Genomic DNA, 10,490 nt, shown 5'->3' with positions numbered 1-10,490 from the left:
GTCGCTCAGCCAATGGATTGGAATGCATGGCGAAAGAACTCTGGAGTTTGATTTACAAGAAGTTCTCAACTACACGTTACAGAACCCGGTCAACAAGAAGGTTCTTCTCTGTCAAGAAGTGTTCGAGAAAGCGAAAGAACTGGCGGTATGTTCAAGAGGCTATTAGAGAATACGATAGGTGACGAAGGATTTTATACAGTACCTCATGAGAAGGCTACACAGTCCTTTGAACGATATTTTCGTTTTCGTTGTCCTCCAACGTAAGGATATTATATGTCCATTGACGGTTGCTGGGTTATTGCGACGCATTTCATTCGGTGAGTAGTGTAGCGATCCGCAGTAAGTGTTGTCTTCAATAGACATCATATCCTTCACAGAAAATTAAGAACACCACACAAATCAATAAAAATGGAGTTTGATGAGGGAAAATTCCTTTCGGGGTATAAACTCTAACCAAATAGTTTTTTCCCAAAGCTGGTAGATGTCAAAACTGCCCAGATGTAAGATAACTGGGTAGCTTTAGGTGTTCGGCGAAACAGGAATAAACTTTAACATAGTATGTAACAATTTTCAGAATATGATTTTACATCTCCGAAGGATTTCTCCCTTTGCCACTCCTGATAGAAATAAGAAATGTAACTTTGGGCTACCTTTAAAAAATACTTACCTATAGAAGATAAGATTTTAAAGTATGTTTTGTGATACCTACTAGGTTACGGAGATAATCAATCTTAATATGTTTATGTTCTTTTCTAGCATCTTATTCAGCTGCACGACTTCGATTTTCTTTGCAACGTAAGCTCATGAGTCATTTGATGAATACTTATTTACCAAGTTCTCTGTTCGTTATTATCTCATGGGCCAGCTTTCTCGTTCCTCCAACTATCGTACCAGGAAGGGTAGTCTTGTTGGTCACTACATTACTTTCCTTGATTACAATGCTTGAAGCTGTCAGGTAAGGGAAGCCATTTAGTAACCCTTTTATGTATAGCGTGTTCACTCTAGCATTCCCTTCTATCATGAATGACAATTTAAGGGATAACACCACAAAACGATGGATAAGAAACGGTGTCGCAATTCAGATGGGGCAGAACAACTGAATCACGCTCAAAACAAACTGTCTCACAGCAGCAATGCTGTCAGACATACAAGTACTTTTGGGTAGGCGAGAGTATCTGAGGCATACAAATACTTTCAGGTAGGCGAGAGTATTTTTCAACGCTGAACTCTTTGTTCGGAAATTCTCGACCCATCGTAAGATAGTCTTCTGATCAGAAACATTTTCGTTACGTGGAACAGCAAACTTTAAGCGGAAAAATCTTTGTGCTCTAATCATAGACCTGTTACTTTTGAGAAACATTTCGACTGTGTACGCATTTTGAGCTTCTGACCAAACCATAATAACGATTGATAACGGCAAGAGAGTGGTGAGCGGAAGCAATGACTTCCACATTACTTGCGCCTTTATTGACAACACTAGAGCCTATCAAAAAGTGAAAGGTTTTTATTGGGTCGCACTGCATAAAGTTGTAAGTTACACTTATCTTGTTTATAGTACTAGATATTTTCTAGAGTTTTACCCAAAAGAGGAGAGACAGCAAACTTCGCTGTAATAAGTAACAATAAAAAGAATGTTTGAAACTAAATGTCTAAATTTAGAAGCTGTTTTAAGTCTAATTACCAGGGAGAGAGGGTAAATTTAGATTCACAGATTATCAGACTAAGATTCAATGTGAATATCATTACTTGAAGTCTTTGAGTGGAGAAATCTTGGAGATTTTGTAGCTAAATTACACTATTCAGCTAGTTGATATACTGCCATAATTACGATTATTTTATATAGTTGCGCTTGTAATGTGTCTCTTAAATATACATTTCTGATAAATTGTCTGAAGTTGTTTTGTATTTTTCTTTTTAACGAAAGCCATAGCTGTTCGTAGACGAAAGGGTGAAAGGAGCGAAGTTGTTCACCTTCACTTACGAAAATGGTTTGATTCCACGAAATACATTTAAAAATATAATAGAATTGCTTATTCACGTACTACTGTACTTAATAAATTTACTGAAGGCCATAAAATTATGTAATGCACGTAAATAATTGCACTTTTTTCATGAAATATTTTATCCACCAAGTTATGTGTAATTGCGACTTCGCTTGTGTGTCGGAATTTTGCTGTCGCTCCCCATTTTCACTGGGAAAAAAATCCTGCGGGCATTCCTGACTACAGAATTACTAAAAGCATTCATTTGAAGCTCATTTCCTCCATGATTTTGATACGCTCTTACTCCCAAGCAAAGCCCTTGTCAATCTTAATTTATTTGATATCTATTTCCTCGTTAAGATCTACAAATTTGCAACATAAAGGAAGATTTGTAGATATCTATCAGGGTCTCATATAAGGCGGGAAGGCAAATGGGTTAAAAATACTGCAGTCCAGCTTGAATTGTTTGGACCTTATGCAGAGTCATTTTGATGTATGGTTAGCGTCATACTAAAGGCATGACTACTGCAGGGAACATATGTTAGTCGAACTCTTTAGTATGGTACTAATCACGCGTCAAAACGACTCTGCATAAGGATAATTGGGTCTTATGCAGAGTAGTTTTCACGTATGATTAGTGCCATACTAAAGGCTTGACTAATACATGGTTATCAGAAGTTTATTCAAAATTTCTGACTAGCACGTGTAAGTTTGACTAAGTTAATTACATGTGACTAATTAATTCACAGCAGAGAGTACCCTGGTTTAGCCAGAAGTAAACTTACCTATATTATGAGAATACAAAGGTAATTAATTACCTGTCTGTCTTTCTTTCTTTCCTTTCACCTCATCGGGTGAATTAGCCATGGAGTAGCGATTCGTCTGTAATAGCAGAACTATTTCTTAAAATCAACAGTGAGAGATGAGTAGAAAACGTTCAGTTTTCTGAGGGAAATATACAATTGATCAATGAATTATCTTCCCTTTTACAACATAATTCTTCTATTGTCACTAATATTAATTGACTTCTACTTATTTCCCCCCCATATATATATATACCGGGTGATTCAATAAGAACGTACCAGGCCTATATCACAGTTAATACTGCACGTAGAGCCTTCAAGCAAAAAATTGCATTACCAAATCGTATGTGTAGAATGCAATAAAAATAGTAACGACACCAGTGGCGTATCGTGAATATCACCAACGGAAGTCATCTGCAAAATTTGACATGGAAACAGCGGTTGGTTGTGCCTGCATTGAAACAACCGCACAATGGGAGAAACATCGAGAGGAAACACCTTGGCATATTTCTTCCTCGTTGGCAGCAACACGGTCGCATTACTAGGTGAAAGTCAGATGGTGCGAGGGTGTTTCCTCTCGGCGTTTCTCCCATTCTGCGCTTGTTTCAATGGAGGCACAACCAACCCCTGTTTCCATGTCAAATTTTGCAGATGACCCCCGTTGGAGATATTCATGATACACCATTGGTGTCGCTACTATTTTTATTGCACTCTACACATACGATTTGGTAGTTCAATTGTTTGTTTGACAGCTATATGTGCATTATTAGCTGAGATAAAGGTCTGCTACGGGTAGTCAGATACAAGTCTGTAACAACGCCTCTAGCGGCTAAATGGGAAAGGATATGACAAAGTTTGTCCTCTAAAAGTTGCATGACATTTAATGTCCTTTCGAACGATTCCAACAGTTATACCACTTTCCATTGCAAAGTTTGAAGTTGGCCCCCACTGGAGGTATTCAGGAGACGCCACTGGTCTCGCTACTATTTTTATTGCATTCTACACATACGATTTGGTAATGCAATTTTTTGTTTGAAGGCTCTACGTGCGATACAGGCCTGGTACGTTCTTATTGAATCTCCCGGTATATATATCCCTCAGAAATAAACAATTATGTCGATTTCGTAAATATTGATAAGTTGTGACGTCAAACCACAAAGAAAACATTTCGATTTCCGTATTTCATATATTTTCATTTTTACAGCCTACGCATGCACACGCCTAGATTTCTGTAGCTGCCACATTTATTTTCTCACTCGAAGTATTGAAATTATGTTAGTTAATCATGTCCAAATCAACTTATTAGCTGAACTTCAAGCAGACTCTGACAAGACCAAAAAGTACACCCCCTCCCCCTTAGTACAGAACTAATATGCTCACTAACCATTCGCGTGAATAACACTTGATTAACGAATTCTCTCTGAATATCGCCCGTTTAGTTTAGAATTGTCAAAACTTCAACTTGGAAAATTTTCTGATATTCATTAGAATGTTCCCAGCTCTCGCCCAGTGAATTTTGTGGTGGACAAATACCGCGTGCGTGGGTTTTCTCGGGTTTTTCCCGTTTCCTAACATTTTCTTTATTCCACCATTTCATTCATTTCTCATCATCACCGTCTCCTTTAGCATAGCCGGCATAAACGTGGGACGTAAAACTCAAAGATCCATTCATTAATTAGAAAGTTAAGTGTTCTTTGTGTAACACTTTGTTTCTGGGATCACATTCTGTGCAAATGAGTATTTAAGTTTACTACAAATTATTACTGTAAAATGTTCTAAGATTTTTTTTAAACGTAAAAGTAATATAGACTGCAAAGATTGTTGTTAATTTCAACAAAGGTATAAATGATTATTCCAAATATTTGATTCACTGTAACTTTTCAGATCCTCTTCACCGGCTGCGTTAAATTTAAAAAGTGATGAATTATGGGTATTGTCTTGTGTGTTATTTGTTGGAGCTGGCCTCTTAGAGTATGCCGTAATTCTTTTAATTTCAAGACATAATAAAGTATGGAAAAAAGATAAAATTTATCCAGATAAAATAAATATTAACTTAAGCACACCACGGCTGTGGAATTCACATCCAAGAAGCGCCGGGACTAGGATACAGGTAGGTGTCCTTTTAATCCTTAATTTATTAGGATCACACAGTCAAGGGCGCCGATTACTGGGGACCAAGGAGCCTGGCCACCCCAAAGCTCATGTGGAACCCCTTACTGTATTTGTAAATTTTCAATATTTGGCATAATTTGAATGTAATTTGTTTTAAAATCCTCATATATGCTTTTTGCATCTGAATGCCCCCCCCTCCAAATTTGCAGACAAATCGGCGCCCTTGCACAAAGTGAGATTTATAAATAGGAAGCGGAAGTTAATGTAATGTTTTTTTTCTGGTATCACGGATAAAATTTCCATCAAATACACAACAATATTACACTTCGTTCTGAAATTGAAAAAGGTAATTTTAAAATGCATATGTTTACACATTTTGACAATTTTGAGGCTTAGGTCAATTTTAGCAATTTTAAGTCATATTTTTGTAATTTTCGAATCTCTCGACTGGTATGCGTCTAATAAATAGAAAAATCAGGTAAACGCTAACCATATGTAAGAATTAAATATTGTTTCACATGAAAATTATGATTGTGAGCAACTCAACTTGAAACGTTCTACAGAAATTCGTTAATCTTTAAGATAATCGATAGTAATCTCCTAATTAAAATACTGTTTATTTTATCTTAATTGTTACTGATTTTGTTTGACATAGATTTACAGACTGTCTACTGTATACAGGGTGTCCCAAAAAGTAGGTATACAGTCCCGTACTGATCAACTTATTGCATTTTATATCTTTTCCTATTGTTGTCCATCAGGTAGACTTAGTTTCTTTATCATTTGTTCTTAAAGCCATTTTACTTGTATCTTAAGCTCGGAACAGCCGAAGTAAATAAACCCATAAGCTAGAATGTCATGTTTGATGAATGCAAGGGTGGACAATTTGTTTTGGTGCGCTTCATTGCTTGATTGAAGTTTAATGGTTGCGTCTGCATCGAGGCTATCTGACCATGTCACTATCAACACAACTGCTCAAACAAGAACAGCCATGAATAAAATTTAAAAGCGAACATATCAAAATATAAGAAACAGAAAACTGCTGGAAAATAGAAAGAAAAACCTAAAACAAGAAATAAAATAAAAAAAATATATATATGAGCATAACAAATGTATAACAATAACAATAAATAGCAAATATATGTCATAATAACATTAATGGTAATAATATTAAAAATAGAGATAATGTATATCAAGAAGAATCAGTGAGGTAACTAGAGTGGCGCAAACGGGGCCTATGCCATGGATGCCGGATTAGGAAGGTACAAAATTGGGCAAAAGGGAACGTTTTGGTTTGATTGGTCAGGGCGGCTCTAAGGCGAATTCTTGCCCTTAACATCAACTAGCCTCGTTACTTCGCTGAGAACAATAAATTAAAAAAAAACAGAAACTCAGAAATTAACGTTTAAAGCGAACCTTTCTACGTGGGTCAAGTACCGTCCATTCAGTGTCCATTATGTTGACTTCCACCACGTCAGATTTCAAAGAAACTGCAGGTGACTTACGGACAGGTGTGGATTTTTGTCTTTTCGGGGAAAGAAGCGGATGGTTTCGTCGGTATATATGCTGGCCCTTGTAACTTTCAAATTATTAGATAAAACACGCTAAAATTTCATACCATGCAAACATCCACTGGGACATTGTTTGACATACTCTGCAATCTTATCAAAGTTACAGTATTGTCAACCCAACAAAAACAAAAGGTTATATATATATTCAAATCACACTACCCAGTTTATTACATAATTAAAACTTGCATATGAAACAAAAACTTACAGTATGACTTTTAATATTCATGATTGACATTTAAGGACACTACAGTCTCATAAACAACGAGAAACAACAAATCTTTTTCGACGTTTCTACAACAGTAAAACCGCAAGTGAGATGTACATTTAAAGTACACTAGAGCTGAATACTATAATTATATGACGTATTTGAAAATAAAAATAGAAAGGAAGTTGGAAGAAATTGAAAATTGAACGTTTTCCAAAGGACTTTATTTCGAAAAAGTTCTGAGATAAGTACCACACTCAATCACGTACATGAGCTTAAGTAGACAAAAAAAAAAAAAAAAAAAAAAAAAAAAAAAAAAAAATCATAATGCAGTTTACAGTAATTTGGTACTTGAAGCCGTTCCGGAGATATGAAAAACATTGGTAAAATTGCTATAATGCTTAAAATGGTGTATTTGTGGGAACTTTTTAAAGCAATGCTTGCTTTACTTTGCTTCTATTATAATACAACAATAGTACAATATGCAATCATGTTAGTAAGCAAAACTACGAGCTTCGGCATACCTGTAGCACCATCAATCTGACAACAAATGCCATTACCAACTGGTATTACCACCGATGGGACACGAAAAGATACGAAGAAGACCCATTTCGACCACTCTGCAGGCTCCATCTCCAAAGTAGTGATGGGTAAATCCCCGGGAAAATATTTTTTGGGAATATCCCCAGGGGAGATTCCCCGAAATGGAAATATTCCCGGAATTTATGTACAAACACAAAGAAAATTGCATTCTATTACTATAATTATAATTCCAAATGAAAATATGTTTTTATCAAAGCATACTTATTAGTGTTGTCTCCAGAGAATTCTTTAAAATGTATATTATGAACGGTATTATGCCATTTTATTATTATTTTATTGTATTTAGAGACTACGCATATATGTACGTTTACTTACAATATATTCTATGCGAGTAAATATGTAGGAAAAACATATGGTATAGAAAGTCTACATACCTTTACACCGCTAAACACTTTGATTTATATGTAAGTGGATTTTCGAAACTTGATCCTACCACTAATATTATACAGAAGTAATCATTTTAAATTTTAAAATGTTATAAACAAATTAGGTTGCTAACTGCCAGAAAACATACGTAGTCTCTCGAAAAATTCCAGTGTATGGGATGGCATATATACACAATGTTGATTTGAGGTACATTGTGCTTTGTTACTGTCTTCTTACTGTGTATTATTAAATCTCTAATTTAAAAAGATAGACTATTTCGAACAATATACTCAGTGTTACAAAAATTAGACAACAAAGCTTGGTACTTAATTAAACACGTAAAAGAAAGGAAAGAAATCCTAATTAACACAGTCCGAAACATCGGTACTAATGAAACATCCTGAGAAAGAATCCTAATTTTGATATGTAAACATTACATTTTAAAAGTATATGCATTTACGACTACAGGAATTTCTTTATTCAATATCTGATTTTTTTCTCAGAAAGCGAAATTCGAATCACAGACAGCAGACAGACCGACACCTATTACTGACGGTAGTTTCGAGGTGCATTGATAGTACTTCACCTCTATCTCTACAGAATTTCTAGATTACTTGACAAACTGGTTACTTTTGATCATTTATAAATTAGTACTTTGCTACTTTCTAGTGCAAATCGAAATGGAAATTAAAAAATCATATTATTAGTTATATAAAGTACAGTCAATGAATTTCAATTTTTTAACCTCCAAATTATTTAAAATCTAAAAGTAAATAATAATAAATGAAAATAAAGTAATTACTCATATGGTTCTTATAATTTGGAAAATACAGTAAAGAAGTGGAAATAAATTTCTTCCCGGGAATTTATAGGCCATGGAAGAAAACCGGGAATATTCCCGGGGGAAAAGGATGTAAAAGCAACTGGTCCTGTTTACTTTTGAAGTTTCTATCTTATAATTTTTATAATTTATTATTATAAATGTTTTATTATTATTATTATTATTATTATTATTATTATTATTATTATTATTATTATTATTATTATTATTATTATTATTATTATTATTATTATTATTATTATTATTACTCACATGGTTATGAATACAGGAATCAGTTTTGGGGATTACAAGCATTAAATGACAGCAGAAAACTTATTGAAAGAGATTTTATTCAGAAAATACTAGACACTAGATATCATAGTGAATACATCTTACATAATATAGGTATAAAGGTACCAATGTATAATATGAGAAATAGGTCAACATTAGTTCCCTTGAATACACAATCTGGAATTTTAGAAAGAATTACTAATTTTTAAATCTAATTTGAAATATCTACAGTACTTTTATCAGTACAGAAGCATAAATTTTTAAGTTCGACAAATATTATTTGTAGTATTTTTGAAGATGTATCTATTTTGAATCTAAAAATATTTGGTTATAATTTGACAACGAATTATTGTTTAATCCGAAAATATTTTATTTTATTATTATTAATTTATTCTTTCTGTAGGTAGGTTACGTTGTATGCAATATGTGTTTATTTTTCTCTGATCAGATGTTGTAATTTTGCCATTAGGCTATTTATGGCACAGAAATAAACATTATTATTATTATTATTAATTACAGAAACCTGTTGCAGTGAATACGTTTCTTAGACCAGAGGATATGTCTATGGAGAAGAACGAAGAAGTAAAATTTACTCTTAAATGTGGGAAAAGGACTATCGCACTTCCTTTAGATCTTAGCGCACTAATTCTTTTCCCAGTTGCTTTCATATTATTCTGTATTATTTATTGGTCATATTTGGGAACTGCGCACAGTGAATCTCGATAGGAAATTAACGGAAAATAGAAATGTTCTATATGTTTTATATTAAATGTTTTTAATAAGTAAAACAAGTACAAACAATTGCTGTGGGTAATGTAAGGAAAGAATAACTTGTTTGTAACAGTTTGTAAACTCATCTTGCAACAAGGATAATCGAATAAAAATCTTTTGAAACAAAATCAATAATAATAATAATAATAAATATGAAATAGTACTCGGTTCTACTGTAAGGTAATGTCAGTGATATTCTTATCTTAGAAAGGAAGCGACATGTGTATTGTCCCAAATGTTACAACGCAATTTTATTTTTTGTTATTTTAAATTTTGTTTTACATTTTTATGTTTACTCATTTATAATTAATTGAACTATATATTACTGTATAAAAGAAAAAGTCTTAATATAAAAAAATCAACATATTTAAGTCTAAGTTTAAAATTGAATTAAGCTTTAAAAATATCTTTGGAGACATTTAGTTAAAATACTGAAATATAAACAGGTTATTTTTATCTACGAAATAAATTCAATTTCTCAGTGGTGTTAGCAACTATGAATACTTTAAGATTGATATATATATATATATATATATATATATATATAAAGGAAAACTCGTTGCTTAGCAACGAGAGATAACTACGTTAACATCTACAGAAAAGTGTTCCTGGTAAGAATATATTTACTGCTTATAAATATTTTCTCAGTTCAACAGAAAATATATTTTTTGTATATGAAAGGACAATAAATATCGCAGCTTAAATTTAAAACAGGGGCAAACTTAACCGTACTAATAGCCGAAATACAAAGTACCTGTCTAAATGATGTGTTTTCTGGAATTTATTCAGTTCATGGTAGTAAAATTTAGAAGTAACTCATCCTCAAGTAATCACTGTTTGGTGACAATTATATGTCAATATTGGAAACGAATACCTTATTCGCACAATCAACATACAGAATATACAAATCTTCCCACCTGAGATACGTTCTCTTGTTCGCCTAGTTGTGTATCAAACTATTTTTCT

The 10,490-nt window shown here is 33.3% G+C and overlaps 1 protein-coding gene across 1 annotated transcript; it reads left to right on the top strand.

Moving 5' to 3' along the window:
• The first annotated feature begins 641 nt into the window (after positions 1–641).
• On the top strand, positions 642–9,640 carry LOC145681425 (glutamate-gated chloride channel alpha-like). The gene is made up of 3 exons (XM_081753071.1): positions 642–955; positions 4,670–4,895; positions 9,273–9,640. Exons 1-3 carry the CDS (start codon positions 804–806, stop codon positions 9,477–9,479), a joined length of 585 nt encoding a protein of 194 aa, XP_081609197.1. The 5' UTR covers positions 642–803; the 3' UTR covers positions 9,480–9,640.
• Positions 9,641–10,490: the final 850 nt, after the last annotated feature.

Source organism: Thermobia domestica, chromosome 3 (genome assembly GCF_964235325.1).
Source record: "Thermobia domestica chromosome 3, izTheDome1.hap1.1, whole genome shotgun sequence".
Lineage (NCBI taxonomy): Eukaryota > Metazoa > Arthropoda > Insecta > Zygentoma > Lepismatidae > Thermobia > Thermobia domestica.
This window is presented reverse-complemented; position numbering and strand designations above follow the sequence as displayed.